This window comes from Cheilinus undulatus, linkage group 16 (assembly GCF_018320785.1).
Source record: "Cheilinus undulatus linkage group 16, ASM1832078v1, whole genome shotgun sequence".
Lineage (NCBI taxonomy): Eukaryota > Metazoa > Chordata > Actinopteri > Labriformes > Labridae > Cheilinus > Cheilinus undulatus.
In genome coordinates, this window is record NC_054880.1 from 731,738 (window position 1) to 754,744 (window position 23,007).

General features: G+C 41.7%; 1 protein-coding gene across 1 annotated transcript in view; it reads right to left on the reverse strand.

Moving 5' to 3' along the window:
* Positions 1–22,429, reverse strand: part of LOC121523432 (H-2 class I histocompatibility antigen, alpha chain-like) — a 23,178-nt gene extending 749 nt beyond the window's left edge. Inside the window, exons 1-9 of the mRNA XM_041808335.1 lie at positions 22,282–22,429; positions 12,056–12,325; positions 11,401–11,691; positions 8,853–9,137; positions 8,601–8,717; positions 5,772–5,801; positions 5,428–5,475; positions 5,092–5,121; positions 4,718–4,915 (exon numbers count right to left, since the gene is read on the reverse strand). Coding sequence (XP_041664269.1) covers positions 4,718–4,915; positions 5,092–5,121; positions 5,428–5,475; positions 5,772–5,801; positions 8,601–8,717; positions 8,853–9,137; positions 11,401–11,691; positions 12,056–12,325; positions 22,282–22,336 — 1,324 coding nt within the window. The 5' untranslated portion in view covers positions 22,337–22,429. The remainder of the gene's footprint in view (positions 1–4,717; positions 4,916–5,091; positions 5,122–5,427; positions 5,476–5,771; positions 5,802–8,600; positions 8,718–8,852; positions 9,138–11,400; positions 11,692–12,055; positions 12,326–22,281) is intronic.
* Between the last annotated feature and the right edge of the window lie 578 nt (positions 22,430–23,007).

Consider the following 23,007-nt stretch of genomic DNA (forward strand, 5'->3'; position numbering starts at 1 on the left):
ACATGCATGAAAAGTGGTTTAAATGGGTTAAACAATGGAAAAAATTAGGTTAAACTATCAAAAGGGGTGAAAAGGAGTAGAAATATAGCAAAAACAGCCTGGCACAGTAGTGAAAAGGTGTTAAAGAGAGCAAGAAAGCAAGAAAGTTGCCAAAAACAGGTTAGAATGGCAAAAAAAGAACTGAAAAGGGGTTAGAAAGTGGCAAAAACTGATAAAAGAGTGACACAAAGGGGATAAACGTGCAGGAAAAGTGGTTCAAAAGGTGCTAAAGAATGTTAAAAAATCGGTTCAAGAGGCAAAAATGATCAAAAAGAGGTTTAAAGTGTCCAGATGAGTTCAAACTGGTGCCACGAGGGCAAGCCTGTCTCTTTGAGGCCTGCTGCGCAAAAATAAGTCAGTCAGACCAAAATGTCCATCTAATCTTTGTTTATTTGAAAGTCCGGCCCCAGAGTTTCTGCCGAGACTAAATCTGGCCCTGGTTACCTGATGACCCCTGACCTAACGTGTTCACGCTACTACTGAGACTAAATCTGGCCTTGGTTACCTGATGACCCCTGACCTAACGTGTTCACGCTACTACTGAGACTAAATCTGGCCTTGGTTACCTGATGACCCCTGACCTAACGTGTTCACGCTACTACTGAGACTAAATCTGGCCCTGGTTACCTGATGACCCCTGACCTAACGTGTTCATTCTACTACTGAGACTAAATCTGGCCCTGGTTACCTGATGACCCCTGACCTAACGTGTTCATAATACTACTGAGACTAAATCTGGCCCTGGTTACCTGATGACCCCTGACCTAACGTGTTCATAATACTACTGAGACTAAATCTGGCCCTGGTTACCTGATGACCCCTGACCTAACGTGTTCATAATACTACTGAGACTAAATCTGGCCCTGGTTACCTGATGACCCCTGACCTAACGTGTTCAATCTACTACTGAGACTAAATCTGGCCCTGGTTACCTGATGACCCCTGACCTAACGTGTTCATAATACTACTGAGACTAAATCTGGCCCTGGTTACCTGATGACCCCTGACCTAACGTGTTCACGCTACTACTGAGACTAAATCTGGCCCTGGTTACCTGATGACCCCTGACCTAACGTGTTCACGCTACTACTGAGACTAAATCTGGCCCTGGTTACCTGATGACCCCTGACCTAACGTGTTCATGCTACTACTGAGACTAAATCTGGCCCTGGTTACCTGATGACCCCTGACCTAACGTGTTCACGCTACTACTGAGACTAAATCTGGCCCTGGTTACCTGATGACCCCTGACCTAATGTGTTCATTCTACTACTGAGACTAAATCTGGCCCTGGTTACCTGATGACCCCGGACCTAACGTGTTCATTATACTACTGAGACTAAATCTGGCCCTGGTTACCTGATGACCCCTGACCTAATGTGTTCATTCTACTACTGAGACTAAATCTGGCCCTGGTTACCTGATGACCCCTGACCTAACGTGTTCATTCTACTACTGAGACTAAATCTGGCCCTGGTTACCTGATGACCCCTGACCTAACGTGTTCATTCTACTACTGAGACTAAATCTGGCCCTGGTTACCTGATGACCCCTGACCTAAAGTGTTCATTCTACTACTGAGACTAAATCTGGCCCTGGTTACCTGATGACCCCTGACCTAAAGTGTTCATTCTACTACTGAGACTAAATCTGGCCCTGGTTACCTGATGACCCCTGACCTAAAGTGTTCATTCTACTACTGAGACTAAATCTGGCCCTGGTTACCTGATGACCCCTGACCTAACGTGTTCATTCTACTACTGAGACTAAATCTGGCCCTGGTTACCTGATGACCCCTGACCTAACGTGTTCATTCTACTACTGAGACTAAATCTGGCCCTGGTTACCTGATGACCCCTGACCTAACGTGTTCATTCTACTACTGAGACTAAATCTGGCCCTGGTTACCTGATGACCCCTGACCTAACGTGTTCATTCTACTACTGAGACTAAATCTGGCCCTGGTTGCCTGATGACCCCTGACCTAACGTGTTCATTCTACTACTGAGACTAAATCTGGCCCTGGTTACCTGATGACCCCTGACCTAACGTGTTCATTCTACTACTGAGACTAAATCTGGCCCTGGTTACCTGATGACCCCTGACCTAAAGTGTTCATTCTACTACTGAGACTAAATCTGGCCCTGGTTACCTGATGACCCCTGACCTAACGTGTTCATTCTACTACTGAGACTAAATCTGGCCCTGGTTACCTGATGACCCCTGACCTAACGTGTTCATTCTACTACTGAGACTAAATCTGGCCCTGGTTACCTGATGACCCCTGACCTAACGTGTTCACGCTACTACTGAGACTAAATCTGGCCCTGGTTACCTGATGACCCCTGACCTAACCTGTTTATGCTACTACTGAGACTAAATCTGGCCCTGGTTACCTGATGACCCCTGACCTAACCTGTTCATTCTACTACTGAGACTAAATCTGGCCCTGGTTACCTGATGACCCCTGACCTAAAGTGTTCATTCTACTACTGAGACTAAATCTGGCCCTGGTTACCTGATGACCCCTGACCTAAAGTGTTCATTCTACTACTGAGACTAAATCTGGCCCTGGTTACCTGATGACCCCTGACCTAAAGTGTTCATTCTACTACTGAGACTAAATCTGGCCCTGGTTACCTGATGACCCCTGACCTAACGTGTTCATTCTACTACTGAGACTAAATCTGGCCCTGGTTACCTGATGACCCCTGACCTAACGTGTTCATTCTACTACTGAGACTAAATCTGGCCCTGGTTACCTGATGACCCCTGACCTAAAGTGTTCATTCTACTACTGAGACTAAATCTGGCCCTGGTTACCTGATGACCCCTGACCTAAAGTGTTCATTCTACTACTGAGACTAAATCTGGCCCTGGTTACCTGATGACCCCTGACCTAACGTGTTCATTCTACTACTGAGACTAAATCTGGCCCTGGTTGCCTGATGACCCCTGACCTAACGTGTTCATTCTACTACTGAGACTAAATCTGTCCCTGGTTGCCTGATGACCCCTGACCTAACGTGTTCATTCTACTACTGAGACTAAATCTGGCCCTGGTTACCTGATGACCCCTGACCTAACGTGTTCATTCTACTACTGAGACTAAATCTGGCCCTGGTTACCTGATGACCCTGACCTAACATGTTCATAATACTACTGAGACTAAATCTGGCCCTGGTTACCTGATGACCCCTGACCTAACGTTTTCATTCTACTACTGAGACTAAATCTGGCCCTGGTTACCTGACGCCCCCCGACCTAAACTTTTCATTCTACTACAGAGACTAAATCTGGCCCTTGTTACCTGATGACCCCTGACCTAACGTGTTCATTCTACTACTGAGACTAAATCTGGCCCTGGTTACCTGATGACCCCTGACCTAAAGTGTTCATTCTACTACTGAGACTAAATCTGGCCCTGGTTACCTGATGACCCCTGACCTAACGTGTTCATTCTACTACTGAGACTAAATCTGGCCCTGGTTACCTGATGACCCCTGACCTAAAGTGTTCATTCTACTACTGAGACTAAATCTGGCCCTGGTTACCTGATGACCCCTGACCTAAAGTGTTCATTCTACTACTGAGACTAAATCTGGCCCTGGTTACCTGATGACCCCTGACCTAAAGTGTTCATTCTACTACTGAGACTAAATCTGGCCCTGGTTGCCTGATGACCCCTGACCTAACGTGTTCATTCTACTACTGAGACTAAATCTGGCCCTGGTTACCTGATGACCCCTGACCTAAAGTGTTCATTCTACTACTGAGACTAAATCTGGCCCTGGTTACCTGATGACCCCTGACCTAACGTGTTCATTCTACTACTGAGACTAAATCTGTCCCTGGTTGCCTGATGACCCCTGACCTAACGTGTTCATTCTACTACTGAGACTAAATCTGGCCCTGGTTACCTGATGACCCCTGACCTAAAGTGTTCATTCTACTACTGAGACTAAATCTGGCCCTGGTTACCTGATGACCCCTGACCTAACGTGTTCATTCTACTACTGAGACTAAATCTGGCCCTGGTTGCCTGATGACCCCTGACCTAACGTGTTCATTCTACTACTGAGACTAAATCTGTCCCTGGTTGCCTGATGACCCCTGACCTAACGTGTTCATTCTACTACTGAGACTAAATCTGGCCCTGGTTACCTGATGACCCCTGACCTAAAGTGTTCATTCTACTACTGAGACTAAATCTGGCCCTGGTTACCTGATGACCCCTGACCTAACGTGTTCATTCTACTACTGAGACTAAATCTGGCCCTGGTTACCTGATGACCCCTGACCTAACGTGTTCATTTTACTACTGAGACTAAATCTGGCCCTGGTTACCTGATGACCCCTGACCTAAAGTGTTCATTCTACTACTGAGACTAAATCTGGCCCTGGTTACCTGATGACCCCTGACCTAAAGTGTTCATTCTACTACTGAGACTAAATCTGGCCCTGGTTACCTGATGACCCCTGACCTAACGTGTTCATTCTACTACTGAGACTAAATCTGGCCCTGGTTGCCTGATGACCCCTGACCTAACGTGTTCATTCTACTACTGAGACTAAATCTGTCCCTGGTTGCCTGATGACCCCTGACCTAACGTGTTCATTCTACTACTGAGACTAAATCTGCTTTTAGTTCACCACAGATCCGCTCCATAAGTCTCACGTGTGACCAAAGGTTCAGGGCTCCAGTGCCGGGCGGTAACCCCGTACCAGGACTGCCAAAGGACAGGGTTTAACGCCACCATCATCAGCGGATTGGATGCCTGTTGTGGTGTGGGAGAACTGCTGCCACCACTGGTGCGGCAGAGTGAGATGTGACGACACCAGCTCAGTCTGAGGCCAGCTATCAGCAGGTTTCTCCCTGGCATTGATAACAGTGAGATTATTAGCACATTTAATCTAATGAGACAGCTTAGACCACATCTACAATCATTAAATATCCAAACCTGTCATTACATCGCTCTGATAAACACCTACGACTAACATCAACTATTACATGAGTTCACCTGATCAGCTTTAGAGGACAAAGATACTCACTAACATCGTCTTCATATCTCCTGTTTCTCTCTGAAAGGATTAAAGTTATTCTGTTAGCACAGTTCAGCTCATCAGGCTCAGACCACATCAACAATCATTAAATATCCAAACCTGTCATTACATCGCTCTGATAAACGCCTACGACCAACATGAACTACGTCCTGACACGTTTTTATTTCAGTAACTGGAGAAACCACACAATCACCCTAAAGAAACACTTGAAGAAATTTAATACACTTTAATTCAAGAAACTAAAAAAGTGCAAACAGAATCAGCTAATTATTTTATCAGATGATTTCTCACGTTGGAAGCTGTTGTTTTAATGTGGACTCTTACCGTCAAATTGATCAAAAAGGCCAGAGGCCAGGATGTGGTCATCAGCACCTAAATACACAGAAACGATGGGTTTGGTTTGGTTTGGAGCATTTTTATCTTAGAGGTCAGACACTGTTCAGAGCCTTTTATCAAGTTTACTACACTGATGTGGAAAATACTCCTGACTTCAGCTGTTAACCTTTAACAGAACAGAGAATACCTGACAACCTTCATGGATCAGTGAGGCACACACTGGTCTCTGCTTTACATGTGATGTTTGACATTAAAAAGACATTTTTAACCATTAAAAACAGTAAAAACAAAAACTGATTCCAACTGAAACCTCAGAGTGATGATGTACTCACCAGGAGCAGCGTGGTCAGCAGGTCCTGCAGCTGTTCATGAAGATAGAGTTCATCAGTGCTGATCCAATCACAGCTGATCATTAACACTCAGTCCTTTAGATCTTTCTTTACAAAAACCTTCAAACTAATCCCTCAACAGAATAAATACATAAAGACCTGATAAAGAGAAAAACTGCTGAAACCACCGGCCGTTATCTAGTCTGAAACAGTGAAGCTCTGCAGTTTTAGTCATGAGCAGCTCTTTTAGGGATGTACATTAAAGTCAGGAAGTGTTCACACCCTTCATGTTTCTGTTTTATCCTGTTCCTTACAGAAATCTAGCTTTATTCTCATTAATCTACGCTCAGTACCCCATCAGTCCTGCTCAGATACTAGAACTTAAAAAACTAATATCACAATGGCGTAAGTATTCAGAGCCGACATTTCCTGGTTCCTCTTCTTTTAGAGGTGGAACAATTCATGGATGTATACGATTGGTTGATTGATGATCCAATCAGATCGATGGAAAGTCAAAACATCAATCTAAATCCATGCTTTAAGCTACGCTTTTATTTTGAAATTCCCCCACATGCCTGTTGACAGTTTCCGCCCCAGGCAGCGACCTCAACAAGCTAGCTGCTAGCTAGCTAAGTAGCAGCAGTGGGTTAAAGTTCTGGGCTGAGGGAGAGAGGATCTCCTCTCCTCTCTCTGCTGTAAATAAATAAATGATTGTGAAATCTCATAAACCCAGATTTGATTCACAACAGAACAGAAACAACAGATCAGATTTAAACTGAGACATTTCAACATTTCATGAAATCAATTTAAAAAAGTAGGGACAGGTCCGTGTTTACAGCATCCCCTCTTCTTCAACAACAGTCTGTAAACGTCTGGGAATGAGGAATGTTGTCCCATTCTTGTCTGATGTAGGATTCTAACTGGGTCTTCTTTGCTCCAGATGTTTTCTGTTGGTGAAAGGTCTGGACTAGACCAGTTCAGGACCCGGACTCTTCTCCTGTGAAGCCATGCTGTTGTGATGGATGTGGTCTGTGGTCTAGCATGGTCTTGCTGACAGAGCCGTTGTCTGGATGGGAGCATGTGTGTCTCTAAAAGCTCTCTCTACTTTTCAGCATTGATAGTTCCAGATGTTAGAGCTGCCCACGCCATAGGCACTAATGCAACCCCATACCATCAGAGATGCAGGCTTTAGACCTGAGCCAGGAGAACCAGCTGGATGCTCCAGATCCTCTTTAGTCCACAGGACACGGCGTCCAAGGTTTCCTCTGACCACAGAACAGTTTTCCATGTTTCCTCAGTCCATGTTAAATGAGCTCTGGTCCAGAGAAGACGGACCACGGTGGTTCTGGATCCTGCTCACATATGGCTTCTTCTCTCCATGATCCAGCTTTAACTGTCATTGGTGGATGGCACGGCCAACTGTGTTGACAGACGATGATTTCTGGAACGTTCCTGAGCCCATGCAGGGATTTCACTACAGAATCATGCCTGTTTTTAATGATGTGGCCCCTGAGGGCCCCTGAGGGCCCCTTCAGCCTTGTCCCTTCTCTCAGAGATTTCTCCAGATTCTCTGAACCTGTTGATGATATTATGGACTGGAGATGGAGGAGATTCAGAGTCTGAGGAACATTTTCTGAAACTGTTTCATAATCTTTAGACTCGGTTTTTCTCAGATTGGTGAACCTCTGCCCATCTTTACTCCTGATAGACTCTGTCTCTAAAATGCTCCTTTTATACCCAGTCATGTGACTGACCTGTTGATTATTAACCTCATTAGTTGTAAAATGCTCCTCCAGCTGTTTATCATTAGTAACACTTACTTTTCCAGCCTTCTGTTTCCCCGTCCCTTCTTTTCTGAGATGCTGCCATCAAGAAAGAGTAAAATGTCTCAGTCCAACATCTGTTATGTTTGTTTCTGTTCTATTGTGAATCAAATATGTGCTTATTAGATTTGACAATTATTGACTTCTGTTTTCATCTATATTTTACACAGCGACCCAGCTTTTTTGGATTTGGGGTTTTAAAATGTGATAAGAATAAGGCCCCGTCCACATGGAGACAAAAATGATATATTGTCATTTCGTTTTGAAAAAGTCTTCCGTAAAGATGCGATCGTTTCAGGAAATACCCGCGTAAGCATGAAACCACTGGAAACGACTGAAAACGCTGTAGTGCATATGCCAAGCCTGAATGTGGCGCTGTAACGCTGCCACGGAAATGCACCAAAAGAGAAGAAGATCACAGAAAACTGACACAAACTTTCTTCTGGTTTTTCTCCCCGTTGGATTTAAGAACATCTGGTGTGTGCGTTTGGCGGTGGTGGTAAAGGAGCATCAGATTTTTCTGATAAAGCCATAACAAGCTCAGTGGCTTCTACTGCACAAACACAACCCTGTAGTCCGCCATTATTGTTTTGGCCGGCGCAGGTGCCTTAAGGGAGCTACGCTGTGTGTGACGTGATCGTTTCAAGAAAGATGCGGTTGGCCGTCCACACGGAGACGAAACGGTAGTCGTTTACGGATTTATGCACTCTGGGACCCATTTTTTAAAAGTTTAGTTTACAGTCACCCAAAACGCTGTTTCCATGTAGATGAAACGCCGATATGACAAAAAAACTTTTGCGTATATCCCTGAATTCATCTCCCTGTGGGCGGGGCCTAAGGGTTGATATCTAGTGGGGTCTCTTCATACATCATTATGACCGCTAAAGAAGAAGGTGTGTGCATAATTTGTCTTTTACTGAACACATTTTCTCATCATTCTGATTTGATTTCTGAATAGTTAGTGTTTTATTTGTAAGAGAAGACAATGCAAAAGGAAAAAGTCACTTACTCTTTTTATACAGGATGAAGGCTAACGCAAGTCCAGCCACCACAAGCAGAGCTACCACTACCCCTACAGCAATCATCGACTGACTTCCAGAGCCTTCTTCAGGAGGGAGAACCTTATCTAAAACACAGGAAACTCATATTAGTTTGTTTACGATATTCAGCATTTCTCTTCCATTTAACTTGGAGAGGAAGCTCAGATATCTGTCTTAATCTTGGTTAATTATTCCAACGACAGAAAGACAGAGTCTCTGACCCCAAGTCTCATGTAGATTAAAGCTGGATGCTTTGTGAGACACATGACAAGTGTATGTCCCTGGGTCGTCCCTGTAGATCTCGATGCTGTCTCTCCTCTGGAAGGTGTCGTCTCCGTTAGGTAGGGTGCCCGTGCTTTTCCCTCCATCTGCTTTTGTAAGAATGCGGCCGTCTCTTTTGATCACAAGGTCAATCTCTCTGGGTAAGAAGCCCGTGGCCAGGCACGTCAAAATGATGTTCGTCTTAACGTTGGAGTTCTTTACAAACATGTGAACTTTGGGCGGCGCTGTATGAGGAAACAGAAAAGTTTGCATTACACTAAATTTACAGCACATCCAGACTATAGTCCGCTTCCTGGACCCATCTGAGACTCCAGTCTCAGTCCAGTCCTTGTGAAGCTCCCCTGAGTTCTTGAGCTCATCTCTGATGGTTGGTCTCCTTTTCTTACCACACATTTCCCTTCAGCCTGTATTCATGAATTTGCTCTGATCCAGTCTGAGAACAGCCTGAACTTTCAGCACTGACCTTCTGTGGCTTACATTCATGCAGAGGGTGGCAGTGAATGTAATCTGATCAACTGTCAACAACCATAAAAGGCACTGAGGGCCAAAATGCCCAGCAGTCAGAGAGTCACTCTGATAACCTCTAAACAGTCACAGAGTCACTCTGATGACCTCTCAACAGTCACAGAGTCACTCTGATGACCTCTCAACAGTCACAGAGTCACTCTGATGACCTCTCAACAGTCACAGAGTCACTCTGATGATCTCTCAACAGTCACAGAGTCACTCTGATGACCTCTCAACAGTCACAGAGTCACTCTGATGACCTCTCAACAGTCACAGAGTCACTCTGATGACCTCTCAACAGTCACAGAGTCACTCTGATGACCTCTCAACAGTCACAGAGTCACTCTGATGACCTCTAAACAGTCACAGAGTCACTCTGATGACCTCTCAACAGTCACAGAGTCACTCTGATGACCTCTCAACAGTCACAGAGTCACTCTGATGACCTCTCAACAGTCACAGAGTCACTCTGATGATCTCTCAACAGTCACAGAGTCACTCTGATGACCTCTAAACAGTCACAGAGTCACTCTGATGACCTCTCAACAGTCACAGAGTCACTCTGATGACCTCTCAACAGTCACAGAGTCACTCTGATGACATCTCAACAGTAACAGAGTCACTCTGATGACCTCTCAACAGTCACAGAGTCACTCTGATGATCTCTCAACAGTCACAGAGTCACTCTGATGACCTCTCAACAGTCACAGAGTCACTCTGATGACCTCTCAACAGTCACAGAGTCACTCTGATGATCTCTCAACAGTCACAGAGTCACTCCGATGACCTCTCAACAGTCACAGAGTCACTCCGATGACCTCTCAACAGTCACAGAGTCACTCCGATGACCTCTCAACAGTCACAGAGTCACTCCGATGACCTCTCAACAGTAACAGAGTCACTCTGATGACCTCTCAACAGTCACAGAGTCACTCTGATGATCTCTCAACAGTCACAGAGTCACTCTGATGACCTCTCAACAGTCACAGAGTCACTCTGATGATCTCTCAACAGTCACAGAGTCACTCTGATGACCTCTCAACAGTCACAGAGTCACTCCGATGACCTCTCAACAGTCACAGAGTCACTCTGATGATCTCTCAACAGCCACAGAGTCACTCTGATAACCTCTAAACAGTCACAGAGTCACTCTGATGACCACTCAACAGTCACAGAGTCACTCTGATGGCCACTCAACAGTCACAGAGTCACTCTGATGATCTCTCAACAGTCACAGAGTCACTCTGATGGCCACTCAACAGTCACAGAGTCACTCTGATGGCCACTCAACAGTCACAGAGTCACTCTGATGATCTCTCAACAGTCACAGAGTCACTCTGATGGCCACTCAACAGTCACAGAGTCACTCTGATGATCTCTCAACAGTCACAGAGTCACTCTGATGATCTCTCAACAGTCACAGAGTCACTCTGATGACCTCTCAACAGTCACAGAGTCACTCTGATGACCTCTCAACAGTCACAGAGTCACTCCGATGACCTCTCAACAGTCACAGAGTCACTCCGATGACCTCTCAACAGTCACAGAGTCACTCTGATGACCTCTCAACAGTCACAGAGTCACTCTGATGATCTCTCAACAGTCACAGAGTCACTCTGATAACTTCTAAACAGTCACAGAGTCAATCTGATGACCACTCAACAGTCACAGAGTCACTCTGATGGCCACTCAACAGTCACAGAGTCACTCTGATGATCTCTCAACAGTCACAGAGTCACTCTGATGGCCACTCAACAGTCACAGAGTCACTCTGATGGCCACTCAACAGTCACAGAGTCACTCTGATGATCTCTCAACAGTCACAGAGTCACTCTGATGATCTCTCAACAGTCACAGAGTCACTCTGATGGCCACTGATTTCAGATCATATTTTCCACGTAATCATCAGCACGGCCCTAAAGTGACTCACTGAACATCAAAGATGCAGTTAGAAATATGACAGTTTTCTATCATACATACAAGCTTCTTTAAGCTGGTCGCTCCAGTATCCCATGAACCCTCTCAGAAAATCAATGCAGTCGGCTCCCAGGTACTCTCTGGTGTACTCTCTTAGGTGTGTGAGTTCATTCCACTTCCTCTTGGTCAGTTCTGCTGCCTCGCTGTGATGGACCCAGGTGTTGCTGGTGTAGCTGAAGGACAGAAACATGTCTCCGTCATAGCTGTACATGTCCACAGCGTGTATGAGCTTCACGCTGCCGCCTGGCTGCTCTTCACCTTCACAGCCATGCCTCCACTGCAGCACATGGACGACTGGAACACATTAAACAACACAACGGTTAAAGAGAGAAGACATAGAGCCTATTAATATCCAGCTTCATTATAATATTTATCTTGAGGATTAGTTACGGCTCACAGCTCACAAAAACCTAAAATACTCGACCTCCAAACGTCAGAATATTGTGGAAAAGTCTGATATGCAAAGGTTCCCTATTCTGTAGGTCTCAGCGCCCCCTCATGAGAACAATCGTTCTGTTAGGTTGATGAACTCTGTGAGGGTTAGAGGTTAGGGTTAACCCTACCCTACCCTATGCTGATGAATGGCGTGAAATGAACACAGCCCTCCAGACCTGCCTTTGCTCACTGCTGTAGTCCTGATCTATTTCACGGCTCTTACCCGAGTCGTTCTGTCTCATTTGCTCCATCAGGATCTTGATGTTCTCTATGAACCACTGCTGCTTCCCTTTTCTCGCCTCTGTGCCTGTTTTCCAGTAATCTGCAGGAAGCTCCTTCATCCAGTCCTGTTTGGGGATCTTCCTCTGAGTCACGCTGTCGTAGTAGTCGATCGTCCTGTCGTCCAGCAGACCCATGGCTATGAACTGGTGGATGCCGGGGAGGTAAACAGGCTGGGACAGGGCTGAGTAGATGTACATGAGAGAATGTGTCTCTGAAACAGAAACACAGTTATTCACTTTCTAGAACATTCACAGAAGCCCTGAATGTTCCTCGTTCCTGAAAACAAAGCGGTCAGACTGATACCAACATATTACTCAAGGGCGTATCCAGCGGATGACCTGGGGTGGCCGTGACCTCCCAACAAATCTGATTGGCCCTTTGAACGCTAAAGAGATCCTAGGGACAGTCTGTAACATTCAGTTTTATACTTTCCAGCCATTTTGGCTGTGCTGGATGAATACAGCTCAAACTGCCAGAGGATATTCATTTTTAAAAGTCTCTCTCACTACCGGATCAACGGTCCATTTGAGCGGCGGCGTGCTCTACGGTAACCCTGCTTGGACAACTGCTCAAAAAGCGTTGCCAGAGACGTATCAGAGATTTAGAGTCATTCTGCGCTGTAGATGGGTTAACTACGTTAAAATTTTTAATCAGATTAATCGTGATGATGGATTAATTCGCATTAAAGCGTTAATTTTGACAGCCCTAAAATAAACTAAATAAAATAGCTGAAGAGAGCCTAAAAGTAGCTGTAAATGGCATTTAATGGCCGAAAAATCACTGAAATAGTTGAAATAGCACAAGAAGCTGAAGAGTATAATAGCAGAATAGTGAAAATGGCACAAGAAGCTGGAGAGAATAATAGTAGAATAGTGAAAATGGCACAAGAAGCTAAAGAGTATAAAAGAAGAACAGTGAAAATAGCACAAGAAGCTGAAGAGTATAATAGCAGAATAGTGTAAATAGCACAAGAAGCTGGAGAGTATAATGGAATAGTGAAAATAGCACAAGAAGCTGAAGAGTATAATGGAATAGTGAAAATAGCACAAGAAGCTGAAGAGTGTAATAGCAGAATAGTGAAAATAGCACAAGAAGCTGAAGAGTATGATACCAAAATAGTGAAAATAGCACAAGAAGCTGAAGAGTATAATAGCAGATATGAAAATAGCACAAGAAGCTGAAGAGTATGATATCAGAATAGTGAAAATAGCACAAGAAGCTGAAGAGTATAATGGAATAGTGAAAATAGCACAAGAAGCTGAAGAGGACAATAGCAGAATAGTGAAAATGGCACAAGAAGCTAAAGAGTATAAAAGAAGAATAGTGAAAATAGCACAAGAAGCTGAAGAGTATAATAGCAGAATAGTGTAAATAGCACAAGAAGCTGGAGAGTATAACAGCAGAATAGTGAAAATGGCACAAGAAGCTGAAGAGTATAATGGAATAGTGAAAATAGCACAAGAAGCTGAAGAGTATGATAGCAGAATAGTGAAAATAGCACAAGAAGCTGAAGAGTATAATAGCAGAATAGTGAAAATAGCACAAGAAGCTGAAGAGTATAATGGAATAGTGAAAATAGCACAAGAAGCTGAAGAGTGTAATAGCAGAATAGTGAAAATAGCACAAGAAGCTGAAGAGTGTAATAGCAGAATAGTGAAAATAGCACAAGAAGCTGAAGAGTATGATACCAAAATAGTGAAAATAGCACAAGAAGCTGAAGAGTATAATAGCAGATATGAAAATAGCACAAGAAGCTGAAGAGTATAATGGAATAGTGAAAATAGCACAAGAAGCTGAAGAGGACAATAGAATAGCGAAAATAGCACAAGAGGCTGAAGAGTACAATAGAATAATGAAAATAGCACAAGAAGCTGAAGAGTATAATGGAATAGTGAAAATAGCACAAGAAGCTGAAGAGTATAATAGCAGAATAGTGAAAATAGCACAAGAAGCTGGAAAATGATACAGAATAGTGAAAATAGCACAAGAAGCTAAGATTATAATAGCAGAATAGTGAAAATGGCACAAGAAGCTAAAGAGTATAATAGCAGAATAGTGAAAATGGCACAAGAAGCTGAAGAGTATAATAGCAGAATAGTGAAAATAGCACAAGAAGCTGAAGAGTATAATAGAATAGTGAAAATAGCACAAGAGGCTGAAGAGTATGATAGCAGAATAGTGAAAATAGCACAAGAGGCTGAAGAATATGATAGCAGAATAGTGAAAATAGCACAAGAAGCTGAAGAGTATAATGGAATAGTGAAAATAGCACAAGAAGCTGAAGAGTATGATACCAAAATAGTGAAAATAGCACAAGAAGCTGAAGAGTATAATAGCAGATATGAAAATAGCACAAGAAGCTGAAGAGTATAATAGCAGAATAGTGAAAATAGCACAAGAAGCTGAAGAGTATAATGGAATAGTGAAAATAGCACAAGAAGCTGAAGAGGACAATAGCAGAATAGTGAAAATGGCACAAGAAGCTAAAGAGTATAAAAGAAGAATAGTGAAAATAGCACAAGAAGCTGAAGAGTATAATAGCAGAATAGTGTAAATAGCACAAGAAGCTGGAGAGTATAACAGCAGAATAGTGAAAATGGCACAAGAAGCTAAAGAGTATGATAGCAGAATAGTGAAAACAGCACAAGAAGCTGAAGAGTATAATAGCAGAATAGTGAAAATAGCACAAGAAGCTGGAGAGTATAAGAGTAGAATAGTGAAAATAGCACAAGAAGCTGAAGAGTATGATAGCAGAATAGTGAAAATAGCACAAGAAGCTGAAGAGTATAATGGAATAGTGAAAATAGCACAAGAGGCTGAAAAGTACAATAGAAAAGTGAAAATAGCACAAGAAGCTGAAGAGTATAATGGAATAGTGAAAATAGCACAAGAAGCTGAAGAGTATGATAGCAGAATAGTGAAAATAGCACAAGAAGCTGAAGAGTATAATAGCAGAATAGTGAAAATAGCACAAGAAGCTGAAGAGTATAATGGAATAGTGAAAATAGCACAAGAAGCTGAAGAGGACAATAGCAGAATAGTGAAAATGGCACAAGAAGCTGAAGAGTATAATAGCAGAATAGTGAAAATAGCACAAGAAGCTGAAGAGTATGATACCAAAATAGTGAAAATAGCACAAGAAGCTAAAGAGTATAATAGCAGAAAAGTGAAAATGGCACAAGAAGCTGAAGAGTATAATGGAATAGTGAAAATAGCACAAGAAGCTGAAGAGGACAATAGAATAGCGAAAATAGCACAAGAGGCTGAAGAGTACAATAGAATAATGAAAATAGCACAAGAAGCTGAAGAGTATAATGGAATAGTGAAAATAGCACAAGAAGCTGAAGAGTATGATAGCAGAATAGTGAAAATAGCACAAGAAGCTGAAGAGTATGATAGCAGAATAGTGAAAATAGCACAAGAAGCTGAAGAGTATAATAGCAGAATAGTGAAAATGGCACAAGAAGCTAAAGAGTATAATAGCAGAAAAGTGAAAATGGCACAAGAAGCTGAAGAGTATGATAGCAGAATAGTGAAAATAGCACAAGAAGCTGAAGAGTATAATAGCAGAATAGTGAAAATAGCACAAGAAGCTGAAGAGTATAATAGAATAGTGAAAATAGCACAAGTGGCTGAAGAGTATGATAGCAGAATAGTGAAAATAGCACAAGAGGCTGAAGAATATGATAGCAGAATAGTGAAAATAGCACAAGAAGCTGAAGAGTATAATAGCAGAATAGTGAAAATAGCACAAGAAGCTGAAGAGTATAATGGAATAGTGAAAATAGCACAAGAGGCTGAAGAGTACAATAGAAAAGTGAAAATAGCACAAGAAGCTGAAGAGTATAATGGAATAGTGAAAATAGCACAAGAAGCTGAAGAGTATGATAGCAGAATAGTGAAAATAGCACAAGAAGCTGAAGAGTATGATAGCAGAATAGTGAAAATAGCACAAGAAGCTGAAGAGTATAATAGCAGAATAGTGAAAATAGCACAAGAAGCTGAAGAGTATAATGGAATAGTGAAAATAGCACAAGAGGCTGAAAAGTACAATAGAAAAGTGAAAATAGCACAAGAAGCTGAAGAGTATAATGGAATAGTGAAAATAGCACAAGAAGCTGAAGAGTATGATAGCAGAATAGTGAAAATAGCACAAGAAGCTGAAGAGTATAATAGCAGAATAGTGAAAATAGCACAAGAAGCTGAAGAGTATAATGGAATAGTGAAAATAGCACAAGAGGCTGAAGAGTGTAATAGCAGAATAGTGAAAATAGCACAAGAAGCTGAAGAGTATAATAGCAGAATAGTGAAAATAGCACAAGAAGCTGAAGAGTATGATACCAAAATAGTGAAAATAGCACAAGAAGCTGAAGAGTATAATAGCAGATATGAAAATAGCACAAGAAGCTGAAGAGTATAATGGAATAGTGAAAATAGCACAAGAAGCTGAAGAGGACAATAGAATAGCGAAAATAGCACAAGAGGCTGAAGAGTACAATAGAATAATGAAAATAGCACAAGAAGCTGAAGAGTATAATGGAATAGTGAAAATAGCACAAGAAGCTGAAGAGTATGATAGCAGAATAGTGAAAATAGCACAAGAAGCTGAAGAGTATGATAGCAGAATAGTGAAAATAGCACAAGAAGCTGAAGAGTATAATAGCAGAATAGTGAAAATGGCACAAGAAGCTAAAGAGTATAATAGCAGAAAAGTGAAAATGGCACAAGAAGCTGAAGAGTATGATAGCAGAATAGTGAAAATAGCACAAGAAGCTGAAGAGTATAATAGCAGAATAGTGAAAATAGCACAAGAAGCTGAAGAGTATAATAGAATAGTGAAAATAGCACAAGTGGCTGAAGAGTATGATAGCAGAATAGTGAAAATAGCACAAGAGGCTGAAGAATATGATAGCAGAATAGTGAAAATAGCACAAGAAGCTGAAGAGTATAATAGCAGAATAGTGAAAATAGCACAAGAAGCTGAAGAGTATAATGGAATAGTGAAAATAGCACAAGAGGCTGAAGAGTGTAATAGCAGAATAGTGAAAATAGCACAAGAAGCTGAAGAGTATAATAGCAGAATAGTGAAAATAGCACAAGAAGCTGAAGAGTATGATACCAAAATAGTGAAAATAGCACAAGAAGCTGAAGAGTATAATAGCAGATATGAAAATAGCACAAGAAGCTGAAGAGTATAATGGAATAGTGAAAATAGCACAAGAAGCTGAAGAGGACAATAGAATAGCGAAAATAGCACAAGAGGCTGAAGAGTACAATAGAATAATGAAAATAGCACAAGAAGCTGAAGAGTATAATGGAATAGTGAAAATAGCACAAGAAGCTGAAGAGTATGATAGCAGAATAGTGAAAATAGCACAAGAAGCTGAAGAGTATGATAGCAGAATAGTGAAAATAGCACAAGAAGCTGAAGAGTATAATAGCAGAATAGTGAAAATGGCACAAGAAGCTAAAGAGTATAATAGCAGAAAAGTGAAAATGGCACAAGAAGCTGAAGAGTATGATAGCAGAATAGTGAAAATAGCACAAGAAGCTGAAGAGTATAATAGCAGAATAGTGAAAATAGCACAAGAAGCTGAAGAGTATAATAGAATAGTGAAAATAGCACAAGTGGCTGAAGAGTATGATAGCAGAATAGTGAAAATAGCACAAGAGGCTGAAGAATATGATAGCAGAATAGTGAAAATAGCACAAGAAGCTGAAGAGTATAATAGAATAGTGAAAATAGCACAAGTGGCTGAAGAGTATGATAGCAGAATAGTGAAAATAGCACAAGAAGCTAAAGAGTATAAAAGAAGAATAGTGAAAATAGCACAAGAAGCTGAAGAGTATAATAGCAGAATAGTGTAAATAGCACAAGAAGCTGGAGAGTATAACAGCAGAATAGTGAAAATGGCACAAGAAGCTAAAGAGTATGATAGCAGAATAGTGAAAACAGCACAAGAAGCTGAAGAGTATAATAGCAGAATAGTGAAAATAGCACAAGAAGCTGGAGAGTATAATAGTAGAATAGTGAAAATAGCACAAGAAGCTGAAGAGTATGATAGCAGAATAGTGAAAATAGCACAAGAAGCTGAAGAGTATAATGGAATAGTGAAAATAGCACAAGAGGCTGAAAAGTACAATAGAAAAGTGAAAATAGCACAAGAAGCTGAAGAGTATAATGGAATAGTGAAAATAGCACAAGAAGCTGAAGAGTATGATAGCAGAATAGTGAAAATAGCACAAGAAGCTGAAGAGTATAATAGCAGAATAGTGAAAATAGCACAAGAAGCTGAAGAGTATAATGGAATAGTGAAAATAGCACAAGAGGCTGAAGAGTGTAATAGCAGAATAGTGAAAATAGCACAAGAAGCTGAAGAGTGTAATAGCAGAATAGTGAAAATAGCACAAGAAGCTGAAGAGTATGATACCAAAATAGTGAAAATAGCACAAGAAGCTGAAGAGTATAATAGCAGATATGAAAATAGCACAAGAAGCTGAAGAGTATAATGGAATAGTGAAAATAGCACAAGAAGCTGAAGAGTATAATGGAATAGTGAAAATAGCACAAGAAGCTGAAGAGTATGATAGCAGAATAGTGAAAATAGCACAAGAAGCTGAAGAGTATAATGGAATAGTGAAAATAGCACAAGAAGCTGAAGAGTATGATAGCAGAATAGTGAAAATAGCACAAGAAGCTGAAGAGTATGATAGCAGAATAGTGAAAATAGCACAAGAAGCTGAAGAGTATAATAGCAGAATAGTGAAAATGGCACAAGAAGCTAAAGAGTATAATAGCAGAATAGTGAAAATGGCACAAGAAGCTGAAGAGTATGATAGCAGAATAGTGAAAATAGCACAAGAAGCTAAAGAGTATAATAGCAGAATAGTGAAAATAGCACAAGAAGCTGAAGAGTATAATAGAATAGTGAAAATAGCACAAGTGGCTGAAGAGTATGATAGCAGAATAGTGAAAATAGCACAAGAGGCTGAAGAATATGATAGCAGAATAGTGAAAATAGCACAAGAAGCTGAAGAGTAGAATAGTAGAATAGTGAAAATAGCACAAGGAGTGCCAAAGTTTGAGGAGTTGAGAAAAGTGCAAACTTTCAGAAAAGCTGAATGGGAAAAATTTGGCAGAAAAAGTTAAATATTTTTAAAATAATTAAAGTTAGAAATGAGAAAAGCCATCATGTCCTAAAAGAGCTGAATAGAATGATGTTAGAATGATGAGTTTAGCCCAAAGAGTGAGAGAGGAGATGTGGACCAAAAAACAAAGAAACAAAATGGCCGACACAAATATCGTTAGTGTGGAGGCTTCCTCAGCATCCCCACTAACTATTGCTTTCTTTTATGTTAACAATTCATTTTGGACTACTAGCTTTCCATTTTCATATTTGTCCACCAGATGGCGCTACGTTTTACTTTTTACTGTTTTCCGCCAGGATGCTTTGCTACTGAAATGATGAGTGTGTCGCTGCTGATGTTGGATAATAGTGTGTGTGTAACAAAGAGTGTGTGTGAATTTCATTTGAGTGGTTGTGATTTCGTTCTATCAAAATGGAGTCGTGTAAACACACTGACCTTTAAAGGGTTCAGATCCCAAAAATATGATAAATATTTGATATTTCAGGCAGAAGAAGTTTAAAAAGATTGTTTAAAGTGTAAAAAATGTAATATATAATATTTTACAGCTGATTTCAGGAACCTGGCAATTTTTGTTACGACTAATGTGATTTTTTAAAAATCTGACACTGCAAAATAAAAAATAAAAAAATAAGAATGCATCAAAATCAGTGTTGTTGCCAATCATTGACCCACCTAAGACCCTGATAATAATAACAATGGAAACCCTGCTTGAAATGTATTTTATGGAAGTTATCATTATTTTAAAAATGAGTTGTGATAACATACTGGCCTTTAAAGGGTTAAAATCCCCAAAATATAATCAGGGAGGACCCTACTGAAATTATTATTATCATTATTAATATTATTAATATTATTATTATTATCTGGACTGAGACATCGCTAATCTGGGGGCCTTAACATGCTCGAAAACTCAACAAACTTTACCCAAAATTGTCGCCTACAAAAAAAACAACCCGGTGGTGGAATTTTGCGAATCCATCACACAGTCGCCACTGGGCGGGGCCAAAAGTGAGATAGGGCTGTGGGTAACACCTACATGCACCAAAATTAGTACACATATGTATCATGATGAGTCAAACAAAAAATTACATTATGACCATCCTCTAAAATGTACAGGAGCAGAACTACAAGCCTTTTCTGGTCAAATTTTTGCATTTTTGCAAATGCACACATTTCACATTTGAACGAACTCGTCTGAGGGATTTCATCTGATGGACCCCAGAATTTTTTAGCATAAACTAGACCACCTGGAGACCTAAAGTTATCAAAACTGTGACTTTTTACCATGGGGCGGGGTCGTAATAGGGGCCCGAATTTACACTACTTTTGGTATGTTTTTTACAGTAAAAATTACACAATCACGCCTTATAACTTTTTAGTGCTTAAGTCAATCATTACCAAACTCCACAGGGATAATCACACAATGATCCTGAATACAGCCATACATTGATATCAGCACTTTGTCACAGCGCCCCCTTCTGCCAGGTGAACATTTACTCCATTGATTTTTGATGTGTGTTTTGTTGATTGCCACAAAAAAATTCAGCCCCTCTACACCGTTCATCCCAGGCCTATGATTTTTGGTCAACATTTAGATCATCATCATACCTACAAAAAAGCCTCTTGGACCCACGCCAAAATCCCAACAGGAAGTCCACCAGCTTCACTGGAATTTCAAAATAAGGCCTCACATGCCAAAAGCTCATCATGGCGCCCCCTACTGCAAACAGGAAGTGTTGCAAATGAGTCATTTCTGCATTTGCTCTGATTCTGGCCTGAAGTCCTAAATATCTGCCCCTACATTGACATGTTTCATTAACAGACACCACAGAGGCCATGGCGGCTGTTTAGATCCTTCGCCATCACACAGGAAGTGCATGTAACTGTCATATTAAACTTACGATTGCCTTCAAATTTCACACATCTGATCAGGGTCTAGCTCTCTCCAGATTAGGCCTCTTGGGAGACAGTGTTCTAGATCAGTGGTTCTTAAATGGTGTGGCGAGGATCACTAGTGAGCCTTAAGGCAGGTCCAGGTGTGCCGTGGGAATCTGTACCAGACATTATTACTACAACTTTATAGCAAGTACTGTAACCAGGCCTGACACAGACCTGGACCCCTGAAAACCCAGAGATGGACCTCCCCAGTCTGGATTTATTGATATCAGTGTGTGTGTGATCAGTAGCATCCTGGCTAACAGTTACCCCATTAAGAGCTGAAAAGCAGGAAAGCTATTATTGGGTTGAAGTTGGTGTTGAAATTAGTAATCCATGCTATTTTTAACCAAGTTAACCAATTTTTCTACCCATTTTTGCCACTCCTTACTACTACTTTAACCTATTTTGCTACCTTTTTGCCACTTTTCGCACAATTGTGCTATTGTTTGGCCATTTTTTGCCATTCCCCACATCACTTTTAATCCTTTTTACCACCCTGTAGCAACTTACACACTTTTTACCACTTTCCTGCCACTTATGATCTATTTTTTCCACCTTTTGCCACTTTTTCCCTTTTTTCTTTACCCATTTTACCACCTTTTTACATGGTAAATCCTTTTAGGCCAATTGTAACCCATGTTTTCCACTATTTTGAGTTTTTCAACAAGTTTTGGCCAGTTTCAACCCATTGTTTGGGAACTTATTAACAATTTTTGCCCATTTCTGGCTTTGTTTAGTCACTTTTTGCCCAATTTAGCCATGTTTTCTCATCACTTTTAACACATTTTACCACCTTTAAGCTACTTTAACCCTTTCAGCCCAATTATAACCCATTTTTGCCACCTTTTGCCCACTTTCTCCATCTCCATGATCCCTGTTGGCTGGCCCCAGCTGTCCCCCTTATAGCCACCTTGACAGAAACATTATTTAAAGTCTGTTATGTATGGGTATAGATGTGGTGTGCCTAGGGTGATAAGAGTCTGAAAACCACTGCTCTAGATATCAGTGAAGAGAGGAATTCCAACTATTTACTTTCGGTTTGTCTCCAGCCATTTCCGTGGTTCCTAAAGCGGACCTTACCGCAGTTTGTCATCAGTCCTGTCCCCAGAAGAACCAGCACTCCGAGGAAACTCATGTTACTTCCACACTTTCCTCCTCTTCTTCTTAAAAACTCTCATTTTGACCAAATCTCGGGTCGAGTCCGGTCCTCGAAGGAGCCATATCTGCACACAGCTGCAGCTTCTTCTTCTTCTTTTGAATTTCCGGCAGGCTAACGCAGCCCAGGCGTGTTGCTGCCCCCTACAGGTCTCTACAGGATATTCAGACGCCTCCAGCAAACAGTCCAGCTGGATGGACAACTTCAGTTCTCCTTTCCTGGTTTGCTGATGAGTCCTTGACTCCAGATGCTGTCAGGTCTGCTTGCATGGTTCTCTGTGGTAGTGGTGCATGCTGGGAAAGCATGGGTGAATGCTCCTCCTCCCCACAGGTACATTCTCCATCAGCCCATGATTTAGAGCAGGGGTTCTCAACCTTTTAGCCCAGGACCCCCAAATTAAAGGTCCCAGAGACCGGGGCCACCCACAATAAAGGTCCCAGAGACCGGGGCCCCCACAATAAAGGTCCCAGAGACCGGGGCCCCCACAATAAAGGTCCCAGAGACCGGGGACCCCCAAAATAAAGGTTCCACAGACCGGGGACCCCCAAAACAATGGTGCCAGAGACCGGGGACCCCCAAAATAAAGGTCCCAGAGACCAGGGCCCCCCAAAATAAAGGTCCCAGAGACCGGGGCCCCCAAAATATAGGGT